Source organism: Bos javanicus, chromosome 14 (assembly GCF_032452875.1).
Source record: "Bos javanicus breed banteng chromosome 14, ARS-OSU_banteng_1.0, whole genome shotgun sequence".
In the NCBI taxonomy this organism is placed as follows: Eukaryota; Metazoa; Chordata; class Mammalia; order Artiodactyla; family Bovidae; genus Bos; species Bos javanicus.
Window position 1 is genome coordinate 27287829 of NC_083881.1, and position 23006 is coordinate 27310834.

At 37.9% G+C, this 23006-nt stretch overlaps 1 protein-coding gene across 15 annotated transcripts in view; it reads right to left on the reverse strand.

The window, feature by feature from the left end:
- ASPH (aspartate beta-hydroxylase) overlaps nucleotides 1-23006 on the reverse strand; it is a 189825-nt gene that overhangs the window by 124144 nt on the left and 42675 nt on the right. For 11 of the 15 annotated variants that reach the window (XR_009740822.1, XM_061438824.1, XM_061438823.1 and 8 more), the window contains 2 exons: nucleotides 2724-2816; nucleotides 1081-1152 (listed from right to left, as the gene is read on the reverse strand). Coding sequence is in view for 14 of the 15 variants with exons in the window: in XM_061438824.1 (XP_061294808.1) it covers nucleotides 1081-1152; nucleotides 2724-2816 (165 nt within the window). In the remaining variant the exon portion in view is untranslated. Of the gene's footprint in view, nucleotides 1-1080; nucleotides 1153-2723; nucleotides 2817-13691; nucleotides 15218-17354; nucleotides 17397-23006 lie in introns of those variants that run through there. The other 4 variants (XM_061438828.1, XM_061438829.1, XM_061438831.1 and 1 more) reach the window with 1 other exon arrangement.

Consider the following 23006-nt stretch of genomic DNA (forward strand, 5'->3'; position numbering starts at 1 on the left):
AGGACACAGGCTCCTAGACCCCTACTAGCCAAGGGCAAAACCCTCAAACTCAGACAGAGCTGGTCTCCCCAGTGGAGCACAGATGGAGCCTGATGGATGCTTTTATACTTAACCTCAAAATACCCAAGATGGACTAAGATACTTTAGCCGGCCTTCAAAAGCCCAATTTAAATGATGGGAAATTGTTTGTTTTTAAGAAACATAATTTTTTTACTGTAGGGCCACCTTCAGCTCACGCCAACACACTAAAAGTATCAGGACACCACGTGTTCTGCTCTCTTCAAAACCCTCCTGTTAACATTTTGGTGTGGTGCGTGTGTGCAAAGTCGCTTCAGTCGTGTCTGACTCTTTGAGAGCCCATGGACTGTAGCCCCCAGGCTCCTCTGTCTGTGGGATTCTCCAGGCAAGAATACTGGAGTGGGTTGCCATGCACTCCTCCAGGGGTCTTCCCTACCCAGGGATGAAACCTGCAGCTCTTAAGTCTCCTGCATTGGCAGGTGGGTTCTTTACCATTAGAGCCACCTGGGAAACCCTTTGGGGGGTTCTGTGTTTTTATCAATGGATGAGTCAAGAAACAGTCTTAGCAAATCTGAAAACATTGGTTTCTAGAGTACCATTTAATATTCTCCATACAGAACTTAAACTTTTTAGATGTAAGAGCTAGGGAAATGCTTTACATTCTCTAAGTAAACTGCATGTCTGAGTCTGCTCTACGTAATTAAAAGTTTCTTTTTGCTCTGGTGGCCACACAAGCAGTCAGTATAATTTGAGGGTTGAAAACAGTTCCCAGAGAGCTTGTTATAGTTTACCTGGTTCTCTTCTATTTCCCTCCTCCTGTTGCTAATGTTATTTGTTCTTGATGTATCATTGGTCACGCTATCATTGGTCTCCATTTGTTTATTCTCTTAACAATAAAATGGGGCAAAATAAAACTAGTGCTGTGTTATTTTAAAAACACTTGTCCTCTAATAACTTTTAAAAGCCCGCTCAATTAATACTTAAATTTTAAAATAATATCCAAGTCGTTTTATGCAGTTAACCATCATTTTAGTAATACATGAAACATATTTTAATTCATACCAGGTTCTGAGTATACTGTTTCATCAAGTGACTGAACTTGTTCATATACTTCATCTTCAATATTCTGACGTCCTAAAATAATTAAAACATAACTAAGTTAAGTGTTGGTCACTCAGTTGTGTCCAACCCTTTGCGACCCCATGAACTGCAGCCCACCAGGTTCCTCGATTGATGAGTAGGGGTCAAGGAGGGCAGCTATTTTATTGTGTTTTTAATGAGAGGTATGTACCTCTGTTATAGACTAGGTAGTTAGAGAAGACAGAAGGTAGAGACTCAAATAAGAGGAAAGTTGGGAAGGTAACATTTAAACCAAATCAAATATCACCAAGAAGTTGAAAAGGATATGAGCTGATAACAAACTGAAGGGTTTGGAAGTTTGGGACAGGTTATCAGTAATATGCAAAGAGTAATATTAACAAAGAATAAAAAAAGGAAGAGGGAAAGCAAATGGTACATTTCAAAGTAAGTACCAGCTTTGAAAAACAAGGTTTTTAAAAATTAAATTAGTACAAAGTAAAATTTAAGGTGCTAAATTCAAATACGCATTTAAATTCTGAAAAAAAAAAAAAGGAAAAAAATAATCACTCTTGCTGCAAAGTCAAGGCATGATTACGGCAATTGTACAGGAATGTGAGAGACAGGAACTTCTCCTGGGATTATTTGAACAACAAAAACTGACAGCAACATTTTGATCTTTACTAAAAGGAAGAAAGGTAAACCAAACCAAACTACCAATATATAGTGATAAAATCCACACAACTACCATCTGGATTCAGTGGCTAAATCGCTGGTAAAAATGCAGTGTCATACCTAACATTTCCAATAGGTGGCAAAATGAAACCAAATCTTTTGAGAACTAGAGTAAAAGAAAATGTGCAGAAATAGTACTTCGTAATAAAAACCAAAGCATCAATAGGGAATGAGAGTAATGGAATCAGACTTCATTTACCAATTTATTAAGAGATTTCAGGAGTTTTTATCATATGGGTCACTGGTCCTTGAGTGACTGAGGAAATACTTGAATTCATGTGTGAATTTATGTAGATATAAACAGGCCTCACAGATGATCCCAGGGAGTCCCGGGAAGAATTTCGTTGTAGACAGGAGACTCATGTTAAAAAGACTGGGAGCCCAATAGACCTACTTCATTAAATGATATGACAGAAGAGGGCAAAACTAAATGTCCAAGAGCTGTCTAATTTTACTTTCAATATAATATGGCACAGATATCCTGGACTTGGAATCAAGAAACACAGCACTTAGTTCATGATGTTTCAAATATGGTCTCAGACAAGGAGAAGCCTTCTGTGTCTGGACTCTTAATCTCAAAAATTAAAATGATCCCGTGTGGATTTTTTCTAGGAGAAAAAAAAAGAAAGAGAGAAAGAGAGTTTACTATAAAATTTCAGAAGACAAGAAGAAAAAGGTTTGGGTTGGCCCACCAAACCCCTGAAAGTCTGTTCAGGTTTTTCTGTAACATCTAATGGGAAAATGGAACGAGTTTTTTGGCTAACCCAGTTATTTCATTATTCTGCGATCATTGCAAAACAAAATCATGGATAAGACAGGACTCTGGAAGCTGCTACCTTTGGGTACCTGGGATGCAACTAGGTATGTTTGGTCAGAATCAGAGGAAAGCTTACCTGGGCTCTCCAGAACCTGATCTTCCAGCCAAGGGTACATGTCTGCCTCTTCTGGTGGCACTGTTGGCTTTGGAGCAGGTTTTTCTTTAAGGCCTGCATTTTTATTCACAAAATTAACTTAAAGGTTTTTTTTTTTCTTTTTAAAAATTTTTTGACACATTAAACCAAGTAAAATAATATTTCCCAACACTTCATCAATATTGTCAGTTATTCAAAGATTTCCAGTTTCTATTACATGAGAATATTGATATACTTTTAAAAAAATAAAGTTGGAAAATAGTTCCTTCTTTGAATTCACCGGGCCTTTAACAACTCTTTACCTAAATTAACCTTTCATTTAAAAAATAATAAATCATTATTTGAATATTCACAAATCTCTAAAAGATCAAGTCACAAAAAAATAAGTAAAATAAAATATAACAAGTCATGCCTGAACTTGGCAAAAGAAGTTCAGTATGGGTTCAATCTCCTCTCGTGTTCATAAGTGAATAAGGAACTTCTAAGTTTTGAACTCCAAATTCAGCAATAAGACAACTAAGATGGTACTGGAACTTTCTACTCTTATTGCCTGCATGCCTTTCTTTGATTTATATATAATTAATTACTCTTCTTGAAAACTATAGTTAAATATAAGGAAAAAAAACATAACTCACTATGTACACCCTTCTAAAGTTAACACATGCAATTCCATAAAAAATTCCATAAAAAATATGGAAAAAAAAGTTCTTTTGCTTTTCTTATCTTAAGGAAAATAAGACACCAGGATATATTAACACAAAAGATGATTTTAAAGTCAATGCTGCTCTAAAATCTTATATATTGCTAATTCTTTGAGATTTTGTATGTAGCACATTAAAATGCATCCTAAATACAACAATTTTGAAAACTAAATTAGACTGTCATGAGCCTGACAATTCCATTTACCAAACCCTGGGCTCTCTGTTACCCCACTGAGAGTCTTGTACCAGGAGCAGATATTAAAGGGCATGTGCCTGCATGTCAACAGCTGGAGTGAAAAGGTCAGGACAGAACAGAGAGGCCTTTTCTAATTTTAAGCACCTTTAACTCAATGTAGGTATACTGCTGTAATCTGGGAGATCCTCATTTACTCTCCTGCTCTGGTTCTTTGTGTTTTTCCTGACTATTCCCTCTTTTATAGCACTTTATTTTTCTCTCATTAACAAAAACATACTCCTACCCCATCTCCCAAATCCTAAAAAAGACTGAAACAGAGTTCACAGGACCCCACCTCATCACTGATATTTCCTCTAGGAACTCATTTCTTACACTACTTATGCAAAAATCTAACATTAGAAAACAAACACCAACGCATACAATCGTGTTCTGCTCCTAACTATAGATTCCAGAGAGGGCATACACAAATAGGCACAGATCCTAATTATAGTTCACTTTCAGGGGGTGGGGGTAAGAGATGAAAGCCTTTAGTAAAACACATCACATTTCAAGATCCAAATTCAAGGCTGAAAACTCCCCCATGCACTTTTCCACTTAAATAACCTATGCTTACGAGCTCTCAACCGTTACTGGGACAGGTATGGACCTCTCCATGGCCAAGTTTTGCTGAATTAATAGGGTAAACTTTTCATCTTCTGAATCAAGAGATTCATCTTTGCACTTTCAGCACTGCAGAAAGCACCTGGTACATAGCAGGTGCCCAAGGACGGGGTGCACCCAGCGAAGGGCTGCTTTGCTTTTTAAATGGCTGCAGACTTTACAGGGTCCCGGCTCTAGCTGTACCAGAGTGGCTTAGGGCTGTAGAGGAGGGAACGGGGACTCATCAATTTCCCTGCTACTATTTACCAAAGAGATGCCCATCTGAGTTCTAGCATCATCCACCATTTCAGTACCACAAGCCTAATTTGCCCAAACACTTCCAGTTTGTCTGTTGTCCTGGTATAATTATTTCACTCTCAAAAGTATCTCAGGTTGGATGAAAAATTACAAGGTCATTCTACTAAGCCTGTCTGTAGCAGGCTTTCAAACTGTGCTCCATGGGTTCGATAAGCAGTAAAATATGTCCCCATCAAAGAAGAAAGATTTAAACTGCCTGAAAATCCCATTCATATTGGATTTAGAGAAAACTTTCATTTGAAAAAAAATCTGAGGCAAAAGTGCCTGAAAACTACTACTACACATCAATATCCAGACCCACACTGACCCTAATAACTAGCTGGGAGTTGTCTCTAAAGTTGAAATTGTAAAACATGAAACACAACAGGAGGAAGCCCATAACGAGAGAAAATACCGAGCGGTTTTCTTTTCTGTCCAAAGTGGCAGGTGAATTGTAAATTTACTGACACCTAGTCATGGTGATTTTCCAGAGGTGAAATCAGCGCAAAAATAAACTATTTTGTAAACTTCAAAGAAGCTGAAGTTCTTATTAACATCTTTCCTTTCCTAGATTCTGATAAAGGTGCTAACATTTAATGAAAACGCATTCTAGAATAATTCTTATTGATTTGATAACCCATATGAAAGCTTTTACTCTGGCGTTTCCATTTTTTTTTTTTTCTTACCCAAGTCCATTTTAGCCCATGAATCCATGAATAAGTGTTCCCCAGAAAACAGTGGTAAATCCATGTCTTGTACAAGAGTTTAGGCAAAAAGTAATCAAAAACTAAACAAGAAAAATAAACACGTGTAAGGCAAAGGAAAGGTTTTCAAACTGGATTTATTGTGAGGTACACATGGCAAGGATGTAGCATTGAAATAAATATTCAGTCAGGTTATGAAATGAATGTATTGGTTTTGACGTTGCTGGGGCTGCAAATAACAAGACACCAACTCACACTGGCTTGAACAAGAAGGAAATTTATTATTTAACAGCAGGTTGGCTGGCTCTCAGCACTGGCTTCATCCTCAGGGTGGTAATCAGGTCTCCCGGGCAGCAAGGTCCTCTTTGAGACAAGACTTCGTCCAGAAGCAAAGAACCACCTCTTCTTCCACTTCTTTCTTAGGCTTGAAGAAATTTTTCCTGCAAGTTCTTACCATTCTTCCCATTTTAATAGTCAAAACCAGAACCCACTTCTATTCCTCCACTGGCAAGAGCAGCAGAGTGACCACAACTGCCTGATGGTGATTACCTAGGGCTGAATGATCGTTGCAAGCCAACCACAACAGCTCCTGTATGATTTGGAAGATCATCGAATTCTCTTAAAAACATATCTTGTGTTTAGGTCTTTGTGTGCATAAGATAAATCAGGAAAAAAAAAAAACTGAAGGCGAGGCTGGGACAATATGAGAGAATAGCACTGAAACATGTATATTACCATGTGTAAAATAGATGACCAGGGCAAGTTCGATGCATGAGGTAGGGCACCTAAAGCTGGTGCTCCGGGACAACCCCGAGGGATGGGGTGAGGACGGAGGTGGGAGGGGGGATTCAGGATGCGGGGGAACACGTGTACACCCACGGCTGAGTCATGTCGCTGTATGGCAAAAACCACCACAATACTGTAAAGGAATTAGCCTCCAATTAAAATAAATAAATAAATTTTTAAAAAGTTTATATTTAATAACTGTGTAATTTTGCCTCCAATTTAATTCAAAATGGAAGAAGTTATAAAAAGTAATGAAATGAGTACTTTAAATCAACTGTTCACAGCAAGTTTAATTACCTGACACAATTATCCTAGTCCAGTATCAACTTAATTTATTCAATACTACCCAACTATACCAGACTACCATGGGAAAGAATAAATGGATTTTCCTTCCAGAAATACAGAACATTTTAAAAGTTACTAAATTGCATATTGCATTCATTCATACAACAAATATTTAGCACCTACTAACTCAAGGTGGGCTTTTCTAGTGGTTCAGAAGTAAAGAATCCACCTGTCAATAAAGGAGATACAGGTTCGATCCCTGGGTTGGGAAGATCTCCTGGAGACGGAAATGGCAACCCACCCCAGTATTATTGTCTGGAAAATCAAGTGCACAGAGGAGCCTGGTGGTCTACAGTCCATGGCGTCACAAAAAGAGTCAGACACAACTTAGCAACTAAACAAGACAAGCTCAACTCAAAGTGCTGTTCTATAGAAAACCAACACACAAAACCCCTATGACCCACAGGAAGGGAACAGTAAAAAGATAAGAAACATGAACTCTTTATAGAGTATACGAGATAGGGAAAGTGACAGACCCTTTGGGAAAGAGGGTGGGACTATTCACAACAAACAGATGAGGAAAGGACTTACTGATTAAGACTGAAACAGATTACAGGAGGACATCAGGGACCTGGCCTTATGAGTTATACTAGACAAGAGTCTCCAGGTAAAGCTTTGGAGCAGCAAGTACAAAATTCTTCAGCAGGGAAGGTGCTGGGAGTGAGGAAGGACCAGGTGGCAACACAGGCGAACAGCACAGGCCTAGCCCTGAGCATCAGAAAGCTCCCTAAAACCCGGCTCTTACTCTAAGAGTGAAGGATCGACTTTTTACAAGAATTACACACAAACTGCTTCCTCACCAAAATCTGGGGAAATAAGGATTATACATAATATGATGCTTCATAGGATATCACACACTTAGCACATAAAAGCAAAGATATTTTAAAAATGTAGTTCCTCAATCTTTTATATGAATCTTCACTAATTCAATGGTGTACAGATTAAAAAAAACTGATCTTATCCATCCAGGTTACTCCGGCTGCTGTGGTTCATGTGGGAAGTACTCAGGACTGCTACTGCTTCACATGTGAGCAGTCTAACAGCGTAAATCAATACAGCCCAAGAACAATTCTAACAGGTACACGAAATCTGAGAAACATTCTGGGAAATCGATACAGCAGAAAGGCACTCATACTAATTGGCCATGCTAATCCTCGCTGTTGTTCCTGGCTTATATACTCAGCAGATACAATCTTGGCAGGCACCCCAAAAGCGGTCCTACTGCCTAGAACTCTAAGAGCTTCCCTTGACATACAGTAAGAGCCATTCCAGATTCAAATCAACTTCACACAACCCAAGATGGACAGACAGATTCCAGGAAGAGGATGACAAGTCAGAAGAATTAAACACTGCTCCAAAGATCACTTAAGAGCCTGGTTTCAGGACCAATGAAAGGATTCCACAAAGACTGGAATGGAGTAGACTCAGTTTAACATCTCACAACACGAGGTCATGTGTAGGCGCTCAGGAATATGAACCAAGAATTCCATCTGAATTCCATTTGAATCCCATCTTGGACGCATAACCACTGCTACAACTTTGGTCTCCACAAATACAGAAAGCAGGTAAAATAGTACCTCCTTACAAGGCTTTTAAGAATTACATGAAATAATTTAAATCCAGCAAATATACACTTTTTCCCATCAGTTACTGTTTTCCTTTATTTCTTCTAAAGAAACAAACTTAACCCCCGACCCTCCTCCTTTTGACAAGGTGGTAAAAAAACAATTATTGAAGCTTCTGGGTTTTTCTTTAATTTTTTTTCAGCTTTCTAATATTATTAACAGTGTATACAGACCTAAAATATATTTTAATTATCTATTTTGTATGTTTACCTTTCAATGGGCTTCACCAGTGGCTCAGATGGTAGAGTCTGCCTGCAATGCAGGAGACCTGGGTTCTCCTTTCAATACACATACACTGCATCCCTGTTACTGTCAGTTACTACGATATGTAACTTTACTTAGGCATGGGACTTAAATCATAGTCTAATAACAAAGTTCAGGAATGAAGCAAAATGATGAGCACGATAATTGAAAGGTACACAGTCCGACCACCCGGGAGGATCAGAGAAAGGGAGTACAGACATGACTCAGCTGGATCCTGCAAGTGGATTTAAGTGTGGGAGCACACTGGAGGCAGGGGGAGGTGGGCACTGCAAGCAGCAGTCCAGTTTACTTTTCTCTCCATCCCGTTTATGTCAGAGCATTTCATGGCAGGGACTATTCTCACCAGGGCCTACAACAGCTCCTAGTACATTGCAGAGACTGACTATATCTCCCGTGAATCAATACATGGGAAAGAGAGATGACACAGCATGTGGGGTTTTAATTCATTATCAAAAGCAACACAGAAACTTTAAGTAGATACCTTCTGCTAACCTCTTAGGATACAAGAGAAGTAATGACTGAGGCAAGGAAGAAGTGACAGACAGCCTTCTATGATGTATAGATGGTAACAAAGAGTAATAAACACATATACAAAGTGAAATCAAATGAAAACAAAGAAAAATAGATGATTTTCTGCTCTGCAGGGCTTACAAATGGAAGTTTTTACAGGAATTGATTTCTACGTAAAAATGACAACCAAAATTGGTAATAAACATCTAATTTATGTGTTTTTATACTCAAGCAAGTAGAGGAGGCAGGGTATGACATGGAAGATTGTTACTAAGGATTTTTTCCAAGTACTCCAAATAATATTTTCATGAGAATAAGCTGTCTTGGTCTGCTACATAATACTCACCCTAAGAACAAAAACTTTCTCTCTAGATAGAACCAGGGTAAAATGTAAAGAGCTTAACAACAAAATAAACCCAATTCACCTGTATTTATCAAATAACAAAGTTCTCTTACATTCCTCTAATCACCTAAAGGTACTGCTCACCAACAACTGGGATGAGTTCTCTCTATTCCTACCATTCTAACTCTGAGATACCCATTCGGGCTCATCCCATTCAACCCTTCCTATTTGGGCAACAGCAGCAGGAGGCACGGAGAGGGCGATGGCACCCCACTCCAGTACTCTTGCCTGGAAAATCCCATGGATGGAGGAGCCTGGTAGGCTGCAGTCCATGGGGTCACAAAGAGTCGGACACGACTGAGCGACTTCACTTTCACTTTTCACTTTCATGCATTGGAGAAGGAAATGGCAACCCACTCCAGCGTTCCTGCCTGGAGAATCCCAGGGACGGGGGAGCCTGGTGGGCTGCCGTCTATGGGGTCGCAGAGAGTCAGACACGACTGACGTGACTCAGCAGCAACAGCAGGAGGCACAGAGAGAAGAGGAAAGAGGGGGAAACAGTTCCATGAACTGCTGCCTTTGGTTCAGATGAAGTACCGGGTACAAATATTCACGGTGTGGCCTACCCTGCACTGAGTTCTAATTCTTCTGGTAAAAGCACACTAATTTGCATTGAGGGACTGGTCTTCCCATCACCCCACAGTTTTAAGGGTGGTACTCACAGGCCCATGGTCTTGTAGTCATAGTTTTGCGATCCCATCCCCCACTCTGTATGGATAAGGAGTAAAAATGAGCCACAGGGGACTCCAGGTTACCTGAGAAGGAAGACCACCTCCTGAGAGAGTCCAAAGACGGAGAGAGAGATCCAGACCACTCTCCAAGCCCCCAGACCTAGCATAACCATAGGCCAAAACCTAAAAATACCCTTGGACTTTACAGTTAAGTGAGTGCATCAATGCTTTTTTGTCCACATAAGCCAATTTGAATAGATTCCCACATGCAATCAAAAGAATTCTGGAATATACTTAGAAGTAAAACCAAATGTGTTCCTAATATTCTGAGGAAGAATGACAAATGCCTTTTCCATAGAAACGCAGTTACAATGAGACTTGCAAAACTGGAAACTAAGAATTGAATAGGTTTTTGTGGACTGGCGTACAAAATCTCTGAAGACCATAAAATTGCTTCTATGGAAAAATGTGTTCTGAGTACAAAGCAAACTTATAAGTAAGTTTTTCATGATTAGATTAGGTATGAAATTTCTCAATTATACCATATACTTAAGACTACATTTTATTTCTTCATTACTTTTTTCTAGGCTTGACATTTCACATCTTCTGTTTAAGCAGTATCTTTTAACTAGGCATTCTTGTGGCTTTATACACATGTAACAATATAAAAGAATTACTTTTATATGTCCCCCTCAAAGATCTCAGTAAAGTAGGACCCAGTACACCCATTTCACAAAAATACATTAGTTGCAAAGGATAAAGGACTTAAGCATGTGTCCTACCATCTGTTGATAAAAAGGGGGAGAGGGAATCGTTGCCCCAAAGCTTCCAAATTTTTAATGACTAACTGAAACAACTTGGTAGAATAATTACCACTATTCTGCCCAAAAAAAAGGGAAACATGAGTGTTGACAACATACCAGCCACTCACACACAGGTAATGCCAGCTGTTCCCACAACCACCTTGAGGGAAAGGAGAGGAAAAACCAGCATTTCCAAGATACATTTTATAGTGAATTAACTGAGTAATCAACTTGGAGAACTGTTATCAATGGACATTAACAGAAGAAACAGTGGTGGATACACGAGAAAGGAATTAAAGTCAGAGGACACAGTTTAAATCATCAGACTCATTTCATGGAAAATGACATTTACCATTAACTTAGAACATTAACATTTAAAATCATACTTGTTTATTACCTTTCTTTGTTTTATAATAGAAGTATACACAGGAAGTCCTTATCACCCAACTAATCATTATGAGACCTCTGAAGTTACAAAGTTGTATGGCCATAACACTACAAAATACTCTATAAGCCAACTGTTTGTAGAATTAATTCCCTGGGATTCACTCAAACTTTCACGCTGATGGATATACGTCAATTTCTTTACTAGCTTCTCCCTCATTTTGAAATGTTGCAGGACTCTGTACACAATGCAAATCCATAAAGTGAAACCAAAAATTTTGTTAAAAAAATAAGATTTTAAATGATTACAAGCAATGGTAGAAATAACACATCAAGCTATTAACCAATGAAACACAGAAGTTACACATCACAACTGAAGGGGGAAAAAAATCAATGATGATAAAGTGCTTCCAAAGAAAGTATTTTGAACACTAAAAGATAAAAGATTCCTGGAAACACTGATAGGCTCTCAAATATTTTTGAAAATCTGACCATCTATACTATGACTACTTCTCACATGGAAAGTATTGTCATACAAAGTTTAAGGAAAATTATGCCAACAATATCACTTTTTAGAATTCTATGCATCATCTCTTAGTGCAACTTGAGAAGTCTGTTAGTGATATAAGATATATATACTTATACTTTATACTCTTAGTACTTAACTTTCACTTTTCAGGACTTATTCTAACTCCCAACTACTGTAAATTATGAAATTTTGTCCCTATTTTTAGTTGATGTTTCCAAAGGGTAACCTTTTGGTTTTTAGTTAGTCTAAACTAACCAATATGAAGCAGCAGAATACAGAAATAATTATGTATGTAGTAAAAAAGCAAGTAAAACTAAGGAAGCAAGCATAATCTTAACCCATTTATCATGACCAAATGCGTATCTTGCCCTAAGTTTTTCAGGTGAATAGTGTCAATGCAGCTGGGTAAAGTGTTATGTCAACTTCAATAAAATTCAGTTGACAGCTTTATTTACTGAAGAAAATAGAAGGAAAGAATATAAGCCAATTCCCAGTTCATAAGAGCTCTTGAAATGTTTCTGATGTTTAATAGAGAAGTTTGAATTCAATTTGATTCTTGAGCTATGATTCAAAGGAAAATTCAATGATAGAACAAAAATATTTTCAAGTGCTTTGCTAAATAGCAACACTCCAGTATTCTTGCCTGGGAAATCCCATGGAGAGAGGAGCCTGGTGGGCTAGTTCGTGAGGTCCTAGAGTCAGATATGACTAGGTGACTAAACAACAGAACAATAACAACAACAACAAAACATGTTTATTTGCTTACACTGATTAATTTTTCTAAATTTTTATCACCAATTTCTTAAAGTTTAGCATTTATGTACATTATGCCCTGTAGGATTAACCGTCCTTCAAAAACCAGGGTAAAAATTACCAGAATGCCCTCACTAAAGGTAATTATAATTCTCTGCCCTCCTCTGCAAGGGAGGGGAAAAAAAGTCATCTGTACAGAAATTAACACGAAAATTTGGTACATAAATTTAAAAACTCAATTCATTTATCTTGGCAAGATCAAACGTCAGGATATGTTTTTTAAAGGTTATAATTTTATATGGTTGCTGGATATAGTTCTGCTTTTCATTCTGTTCAGTTATCAGAGCCTCCCTCTTCTTTTCCCAGAAACTCTGTTCTGCAGGAAATGTCACATGGTTTGAAAGGGACACCACCCTCCACCCCCAAAGATTTATGTATAGGAGCCTGCCTGGGAAGACGGACCCAACCCCAACTATAGAATTGGCCACAGATGCTTCCAGACCCAACCAGGGCAGCTGGACTCCTACGACTTCTTTCCCAGAGCCAGCCCAGAAAACTGCATCTTTGCACAAGGATGGCTAAACTAGAAAGATTGTTTCCAGGACCTGTGGAAGGCTACCACCCTCATCAAGTGGTAGAACCTCCATGGAGAATAAAGTAAAATATAGATCAATAGAACTAAGATTTGAGGATAGAGCAAGGAAGAATCAGCTCTGATTACAGGTGTGTACTTGAGATCTATTGATACTCACTTCAAGCCCTACATTTACCAATCAAATGAGCCATAAAATTCTCTGTGGTTGACTGTGCTCCTAGAATTGATCTATAAGAACAACATAATTCAGACTGATCAGCACATAAAACCCCAAATTAACACATGTGACAATTTCTTTGGGCCTCAGTTTTTAAACAATAAAATCATAGGACTGGGTTACAGATATTAGACCAGATATTCTCTAGGCCCCCATGCTGTGTAATTTTATTATATCAGTTGGAATTCTTGTCAACTAAATGAATGCATGTGCTTGGTTTTAAGCAGGAAAAGCTGCCACAATATTATAAAACATGCACAAGACTTCTAGAAAATTTTACACTTAATGCTTTCTCATTTCTGACTTGAAATATCTTTAATTGGGCCAAAATCTCTGCTTTTAAAAGCTCTTCATAGAAAAAGCTGAAGAATTATTTTTTTAAAAAAATAAAATTTTTGTGGCAGCACTTACAATTTTGTTACAACAAACCAGGGTGCTCCCCTCAAATTCAGTAACTGAATTTTGCCAGCAGTCACCATTAAAGACTTAAGACTTCATGCAGAACAGCACAGACTATTTGTCAGAAAGTACTTCTTACTGAAATTTCATTTTATTAAATGTTTTCTGAATTCAATTTTGATCTCTAGTTAGATCTCAGATTGGCAACTCCTTAGAAATGGTAAACAACTATGATACAATCAAATATGAAAAATACGCACCATTCCAACAACAGAACTGAAAAATCGTGATACAAAATGAAAGTACATTATAATTTGAAATAATTAAAACCTTCTATAATGATTCTGAGTCTGTAAAGATATCATAAACAAGTGTTCTAACATTGTTCTTCTACATAAAATTCTCTTTTATCCAAGGCTGGTTCTAGAATTCTCAAAACACAGTGAATACCCAGTGTTTACTGGGGGACAGGAGAAGGTGGGAGACAGATGGTTGGAAAGGGAGAGATACTGAGGAGGGGTGAGGAGTGAGGCGGCAAGGAGGGGTGAAAAGGGAGGCAAAGCAGACTGTACAAGGCCAGGCAGGAGAGAATGAAAGGAGATGTAGAAGGTGGAGCTGAGTGGGGAAGAGCCTCAGGAAGGGGCAGTCCCAGAGAATTGGGGGAGCTGGCTGGGCCATGGGAGTGAGACATGCAGGTGACATCCTGAGGAGATGCCCTCAGAAGAGCTTGGGGGTGGGGGGGCGGTGCAGGAAGAGAAAGACAGGAAGGAAAAGGGGAACGAGAAAGGGAGTGGAGAAAGAAAAGAGTAGGTGAAGAAGAAAGGGAACGCAGGAAAGAGGAGGAGGGAAGAAAAACAGCCAACAGAAAAAGAAGGTAACTTCCTAACTCCCTATTTCTCATTCCTAAAACTTACAAATCACTCTGCGTATAAATACTATTTAAAAGTTTAAAATTCTTACTTCACTCCAATGAAGATATTCTATTTTAATAAATTCATTACAATTCAGATTACATATACATTTATCTGGATATATGATCAATAAATTAATAAAAACAGACCTTATTACATCACATTTGTATTACGTATTTTTTAAAAACTTCATCTTTTAAACGTAGGAGCATGAGACAGGTACCTCAATTTCAAAGAATTTATTTGCTGAGCACCAATAAATATATTCATTGGCTACATGACACATCTTCCCCAACTAGAGCAATACTAAGCTTTCTATGCCCTTTAGCAGCAAATCACGATGAAGATTATTACCATTTCCTGAGATGCTGCTGCTCCAGCTTTAGCTCTTTCTTTTCTGGTTATTTCCCTTGGCTAAGTGTGCGTGTTTGGCAGAGCTTCTCTCTTCCCTTCGCTCATCTTTGTCTCTGGGTGCCACTTTACCAGGAACATCCTTGATATTCGTGGATTTCCTCCTGTTTTCCTTGGCTTTAGTACCTTTCTCCAGTCCCACTTTCTCCTTTTCTCTGTCTTTTTTACCCCTAGGAGCCTCTTTCTTGGAAGCATCTGAATCTGCAATCTTCTTATCCTTCCGGTCATCCTCTTTTTCTCTCTTCCCCCTTTTTCTCTCTTCATGCTTGCTTTCTTTCTTTGACTCCAGCTTGTCTTTTTCCTTCTTGAGCTCTTCTTTAGTGAGTTCTTTAACTTCCAGGTTTTCCAATTAAAGGAAAGAATGTTTATTGAAGGCATCTCAATTCATAGACAGCAACTTAGTGCAAAAGAATTACCTTTTTTTCTATCTCCCCATACACGAGATGATCATTCAAAAAGTGACTTTCATCCACTAGTTTTAAATTGGCTAACAACAACAGATGCAAACCTCTATGAGGTATCAGCTATAAAAGAAATGCTAGACTCATATTTTTCTAGCTTGCAATATTGTGTGTTTGTCTCAAAACAAGGTTAACATGCAAGATTAATAAAATGAGCCCATCCACAAAGGCAGCACTTTACTCAAAGTGTTAACAACTCACATTTCACAGCTATTAACAACATAATTAAAGGAACACTGGCAATGTAAGAACAAATTTTCCATAACTTGCAAGTATCTGCACAAAGATAATTTTAAAATCTTTAGCTCTAACAAAAAATTATGTCCTTAAAGTATTTGCATTTGCATTCCTTGGAAACAAATATATTGCACCAATGAAAAGTTAAATACCATTTAATTTTCTGAGTTTAGAAAAATACAATTTCCATGAATGTGAAATTTTAAGGTTGTTATCTATAGTATCTAAAATGACAAGGAGAACTTCTTTTCTATTCTTATTCAACATCATGGAATCAGTATTCCTTTAAGTATATTTTCTGCTATTTTATGTAGCGCCACTCCAAGCTAACACCTGTGCTGTCCATGCTCACAGGAGAGACAACAATTGAATGGAATCTACTGGTGATTCCAAATCTGGCAACAGGTGCTGCTTTCAACTTGCTTTAAATAAAGTTTAACAGTCCTGACTGCAAAACCTTTGAATTTTCAGCTTCTTGCTTCTCTCATTAAGAAATCATAAGAGAAGCCAGGTGTTCACTGTATAGTGTAGCATGTAAGCAGAAACAAAAAAGAGATTTCTTTAATAAAATATGGAGGATGTTTCTGCACATCAGAATCATGTAAAACTTATGCAGTACAAAATGTTACTCAATTCTTCCTCCCAATTTTATTAAAACCTCCTTAAGATACACAATAGAATTCATAAATCACCAACCATCCTCAGAGTCCTCATTTTCCTTCAGCACCATCCAGAGTAACACAGAAAAGGTCGCTGGCAAAGGCAGAATGCAAGTACAAAGCTGGCAGGTCTTACTCTGCACACAGTTTTAAAATATTAAATCTTTAATGTTGAATTTGCCTCTCTAGATCAAGGGGCAAAATTATACTTTATTGGCCATTTATTTATAGTTATTTACATAAGAATAAAATGGTAAAAATTCTGTTTTCTTCCCAGGAATTATTCAGGTGGGATACTAAAGTTAAAACATTAAAAGTTCTTCATCTTAAAATTAAAGCACAAATCACAAACCCTATAAACCACACAGTAAAAGTCTGACCTGTTAATGTTTCACCAAAATCAAACTACAATGTGCCAAGCACTGAACACAAAAAAATACTATAAGTTTATATATATGTATAAAAAGCATGCACTTTCCCCATGCCCCTCTCCCTAAAGGACAGAAATATTTACAAGTGTTTCAAGTGAACAAGAAAAACCATGGGGATATAAAATAAGCCTGCAATAATAAGTGTTAGACCATATAGAATGCTTAACAAGTGTAATGATTTTCAGTGAATTAAAATATCAAATACAGCAAATTATATGCTGGCATAATGCAGTGCTCCAGATTATAAGTTTTCACTTTACTGAAAATTACAAGTTTGATCACACTAGCTTTAATTGTGCTCTAAGGCAGCATCAACAGCTTTTGGAGAAAGGAAATCAATCACTGATGAATTCATCTCTATTTCCAGCTTAACTAAAAAATTTAGACTAAGACATGTTTTAGAAGAAAAGTAGGACGTGTATACTGCAAACTTAGTCTGTGTAATTTAAAGACTATTACAAGGTTTTGATAATTTGAAAAGGAAATTACTTAAAAGCCTGAGGCAGAAATTTCTTTAATGAAATCTTGAGAAAACTACTTATGACCAAAGGTGCACCCAAAACCAAAAAGCAATAACATTTAGCATTAGTAGCTGCGTCTACAAAACACATCTATAAACTTTCATGCATATTCAAGCATTAAACTTGATTCACTCAAGGCTAATTTGAAAAACAGAAAATACCTTTAGCCTTGGTTTTTCTCTTGGCTAACCCACCAGGTCCTTCTGTTGGTGTTTACAAGATGAAAATAGGTTATAAACAGAAAATAGATAATTAAAAAACTGTCTATAAAATAGTTAAACAGATGCATTGACTAACAGATTTAATTCACCATTTAAAAAATACACTCCTCCAACATACAAAAATATCTATCATTTGTATGTCATTTTAGAACCTTACTCTATCTATAACCAAAAACTACGTTTTTTGTTTTTTTTTTTTTAAAAAAAATTATTTTTGATTTAATTAACTTCACAACCTGCTTTAGATCTGAAAGAACTGTTGGCTTTAGAAATGTCTAATTACTACTGGGAATGACATTTCCCTCTCACTGGTTCCCGGATGCCAGTGGACTTCTGCTTAGACACAGATGATTAATTACAGGCACCAGAGTTGAAAGGACCTGGGGACCCCACTCAGTCATCACTGCCTCTCAAAAACAGGACAGCACATTTATATAGAATTTTACTTTTTATTGTCTAAATTATCATGGCTTTACCCCCAAAGCTTCAAATTTTTTCTATAAAAAACTACATAAGTAAGAATTATATAGTTATAGAGGGATATACTGACTCATCTAAAAACTTTGCAAAGGCTTTCTATTTCCTCTCTAGGCAAATGAAAGTTCTGATAATGCATTTATTTTTTAACCTTCTAACAAATATCAGTGAGTTGGACCATAATGAAAGCTGAGTGCCAAAGAACTGATGCTTTTGAGTTGTGGTGCTGCTACTAATGCTAAAGACTCTTAAGGGTCCCATAGACTGCAAGGAAATCAAACCAGTCAATCCTAAAGGAAATCAACCCTGAATATTCATTGGAAGGACTGATGCTGAAGCTGAAGCTCCAACACTTTGGCCACCTGATGCAAAGAGCCAACTCATTGGAAAGGACCCTGATGCTGGGAAAGATTGAGGGCAAAAGGAAAAGGGGGCAGCAGAAGATCTGAAATGGTTAGACAGCATCCTCAGCTCAGTGGACATGAATCTGAGCAAACTCCGGGAGACAGTGGAGGATGAGGAGCCTGGCGGGTTATAGTCGATGGAGTCACGAAGAGTTCGAACAAGACTTAGCGACCAAACAATAAAAACAACAAACGTCAACGCCACCTCCCTACAATTTCATTCCCAGCCAGCTGATGCTCCCAGTTCTATCTTCTGTTCACATAAATGTTTTCTTACACTCATGCATCAGCAAACTTTCCAAAGTGGCATTCCAGGTTGCCAATCCATTTCCTGGGTACACCAGGATGGGAAATCTAGTGACTCCTGCTCATCCCTTGTGGACGCAGCACCATGTACAACCTGTCCTCTATAGTGAAGGTCTCGAGTGTTGTCCCAAGAAAACCCCTACACCCTTTTACACATACAGTAAGTCCTCTACATATGAACAAGTTCCGTTCTGAGAGAGCATTCGTTAAGTCTAATTTGTTCATTAGTCCAACAAAGTTAGCCTAGGTACCAAACTAACACAATCAGGTATATAGTACTGCACTGTAATAGGTTTATAATAGTTTTCACACAAATAACACATAAAAAGACAAACACACAAAGATAAAACATTTTTAACCTTACAGTACCTTGAAAATTACAGTAGTACAGTACAACAGCTGGTATATACAAGGGCTGGCATTAAGTGAACAGGCAAGAAGGACTGGAAGAGGGAGAGGAGGTGGGAGATTGTAGAGCTGAATGGCAGTCAGCAATAGGAGATGGAAGCTGCAATGTCACTCACGCCTGACACTGATGGAGCACATGTTTACATCTTTGAAAGTTCTCAACTTGAACGTCTGTATGTAGAAGACTTACTGCACTCCTGCTGGAAACCATGGAACCCCCCTCTACGTTTCTCAAAACCATGACCACACTCCCACTTCAAATATGAGATATTTTTACTCCTGTTATACTCTGAGTCCTCCTCCATTCCTAAATCCCTTCCCCTTTCTCTTCATGGAAATTTGTTTCCATCAAATGCGATAGTTCATATGAGAATGGTCATTTATTTTGGTTGAGATATCATCACTGTCATTCTGGAGAAAATAAAGTAATACTATATCTTACCACTGACTACATTAAAAACAGAAATGTGAATTAACTGTTTCATGTGGCTATCTCTATCTGTCTGGTTATTTGATATACATACATAACCAAAACCAGTGTGTATGTCTGACTACTATCTTTCACAGACAAAGTCCAACTGTTTCCTAAATTCTATCAAGAACAGCACACCACCTGGTAATACTGAATGCTATCTTGGACCACTCCCCAATAAAGTTTGTTTAGATAAAATATAAAACTCATTATTTTAATAACAACTTTAAAATTCATGAGTACTACCCAATGTGCAAAAAAAATTAATATAAAGCATGAAAAAACACTTTTAACGATGCTACTGGCCCCCACCCCTGCATTCATTTCTACACATTCTTGACTGGCAGGCCTAGATACACCCTTACAAAGCAGAGTGGTGGGAATCCGACTATCCCCTTCAATATTATGATGTACTCAAAACTGGTGAAAAGGCTAGAGTTAATTTTTGTCATAAATAAGCCAATACATTAAATCGACATCAGATTAGTTGATTAGAATAGAAAATATGTGATTTAAAACTTTGCTTTTATATATTCCTAATTCAACAGAATTAAATTATCATTCATATCAATGGCTAGTGTGGACTCTCCCTGTAATACTGTGCAAAATCAACAATGTACCCTCTTTTTCTTCTTTTCTCTCTTTATGACTATAGCCAATGCGCAGGAGGGCAAAAAAAAAAAAAAATAACAATTCCATCAAACAATATAATTCATGATAATACAATAATTCCTTAAAAATAATTTCTAAATACCATGGAGAAAGATGTATCAATTGGAGTCTAAAACAGAAGCATCTTGGTACTCTTTTATTTGGATGAAAGCCGTTTTTATTGATAGAATATGTTCTAATTAAAGGCAATGACCAGACAAGCATTACCTTGTGGCTATGGGCAAAAAGAATGGCAAAAAAAAAAAAAAGGAAAAAAAAGCATCATCATGTTTGCTTCTTTTTTGCCCTGTAAATTTACTTTGATGGTTTTAAAATGATTATTATTAATAGCTCAGTTGATGCTTTGGGAATTCTTATACTGAAAATTAGGGGAAAAAAATTTTTTTTAAAGCAGGTCTTCTATTTTTCTCTTAGAACCTGAGACAGTTGCCTAAAAGTAATTAATGTTACTGTGGCAACTGCCTCAGAGACACTACATCAGATACATTTTCCAAGTGAAATGCTACGGATGAAATTAAAATGCTGAATCATGAAGCCAATGGTTGGACCTGCGGTTCCACCACAATTTTAGAAGACTGGCTCCATTACAGAAACCCAAGTAGGCTTTCAGGGAGTTGGTCACAGAATCGGTTGGCTGGGTATCATGTCATATTTAGGTCATCCCAGTCACTCCCACTGTCCCTGGTGAGACCAGTGAGTCACCCCGAGCCTGTTTTGTATCTTCCTCCTGCCTATCAAAGCATCATGATATATTTCAACGCCGATTACCGATGAGCTCCAGATGCCTAAGAGAAGATCCTGTGAGTTAGCCTGTCACTCTAGAACATGAGTCTAGTCTTTGTAAAATACAAGCGAGGACTTTATACACCAAAACAGAAACCTGATGAGAGCCTACAGTACCGGGAACTCACTCAGTGCTCTGCGGTGACCTCAATGGGAGGCTGACTCACATCGCTGAACAGCAGAAACTAACACAATATTGTAAAGCAACCATACACCAATTAAAAAAAATAAAAGATCTAGTTGCAAAACACACAAAAAATGAGACATAACTAAAGAAATACATTTTTAAATGTATAAGTAATACTATGGCAGTAAAGTTTAAAACAAACCAAAAAACACTACACCAATTCTCTTTTTATTTTTAAATAGATGGCATAACAATATTATCATGGACATTTTCGAAAAAAGGAAGCTACAAACCTAACACCCCTCAAGGATAAGGGAAGATCAGAACATCGGAGAATTGAAAGACTAAAAATCTACAAAGGAATTACATCCAGAGAGTGAGAGCATGAACAAAGATAAAATGCAGACTCAAATACAAATGACATAGCAGAAAAATCACCTGAAGACCTTTACTAGCATAGGTCAGGTCACTGTATTTAAACTTCAAAGTGTCAATCACTTCTCTTGAAAAAAAAATATATACCCAATAATGTTTTCACTAATTTAAGCTTTTTTTTTTTTTAAATCAGTGTTTTATTATACAATGAGTAATTCCTAAAGTTCTCATCACCAGGACCAACCCCAGCAAATATTTAATAAATACCGTGTTGGGCTCAGCTTTGAAGAGGAGTCAAAACCAGGCTAACCTCGCTCCCAACTTTAAGGAGTTCAAAATTTAGTTCATATCTACTCCTGTGTGTCACATGGTCATCTCAACAAATAACCAAGGCAGAGAACTCAGTATACTGTTTCATCAGTCAATCAGCTTGTGATAATAAAGTCTGCATCACTGAATTTTATAAAAAGTGTGCACATCCATGGTGATCAGAGAAATTTCCAAAGCCCCAAAATGCAGAAAATGACTTGTTTCATAGAGCAGGATCTGATTTAAGATGGGTCTATGGTTTTTCCAGTGGTCATGTATGGATGTGAGAGTTGGACTGTGAAGAAAGCTGAGCGCCGAAGAATTGATGCTTTTGAACGGTGGTATTGGAGAAGACTCTTGAGAGTCCCTTGGACTGCAAGGAGATCCAACCAGTCCATTCTAAAGGAGATCAGCCCTGGGTGTTCTTTGGAAGGAATGATGCTAAAGCTGAAACTCCAGTACTTTGGCCACCTCATGTGAAGAGTTGACTCAAAGGAAAAGACTCTGACGCTGGGAGGGATTGGGGGCAGGAGGACAAGGGGACGACAGAGGATGAGATGGCTGGATGGCATCACCGACTGGATAGATGTGAGTCTGAGTGAACTCCGAGAGATGGTGATGGACAGGGAGGCCTGGCGTGCTGCGATTCATGGTGTAGCAAAGAGTCGGACACGACTAAGCGACCGAACTGAACTGAACTGAGTGTCAGTCCCCAAAAGGTGTAACTGTGGGTGTTCAAATTCATATCTGTCTCTACTTCTATCTGCTTTTGCTAATTCTCCAAAATTACAAACATCAGGACAGACAAGGAAACATTTTGTTCCATCTGCTGCTAAATGAGAATAACCAGAATTCAAGCAGAGAAAACAATTTTTTTTACATGTTTGCATTCAGCTCTATACAACAGGGAGGTAATTTCTAGAATAAAGAATCAAGTGCAAGATGAAAAAGCAGGATTGTTGATGTTCAGTTGCTTAGTTGTATCTGACTCTTTTGCAATCCCATGGACTGTAGCCCAGCAGGATTTCCCAGGCAAGAATACTAGAGTGGATTGCCATTTCCTTCTCCAGGGGATCTTCCCAACCCAGGGATCAAACCCATGTCTCCGGCAATGGCCTGAGGCACCTGGGAAGCCCGAAACAGCAGGAATCACCCAGCATTCCATCATGTCCAAGTCATCTGCAACATACAGCAATCTGGCAGCTGGACATCAAGCATCAGTACCCAGGAGATGCCTCTCCAACTGACTTACATCGCAC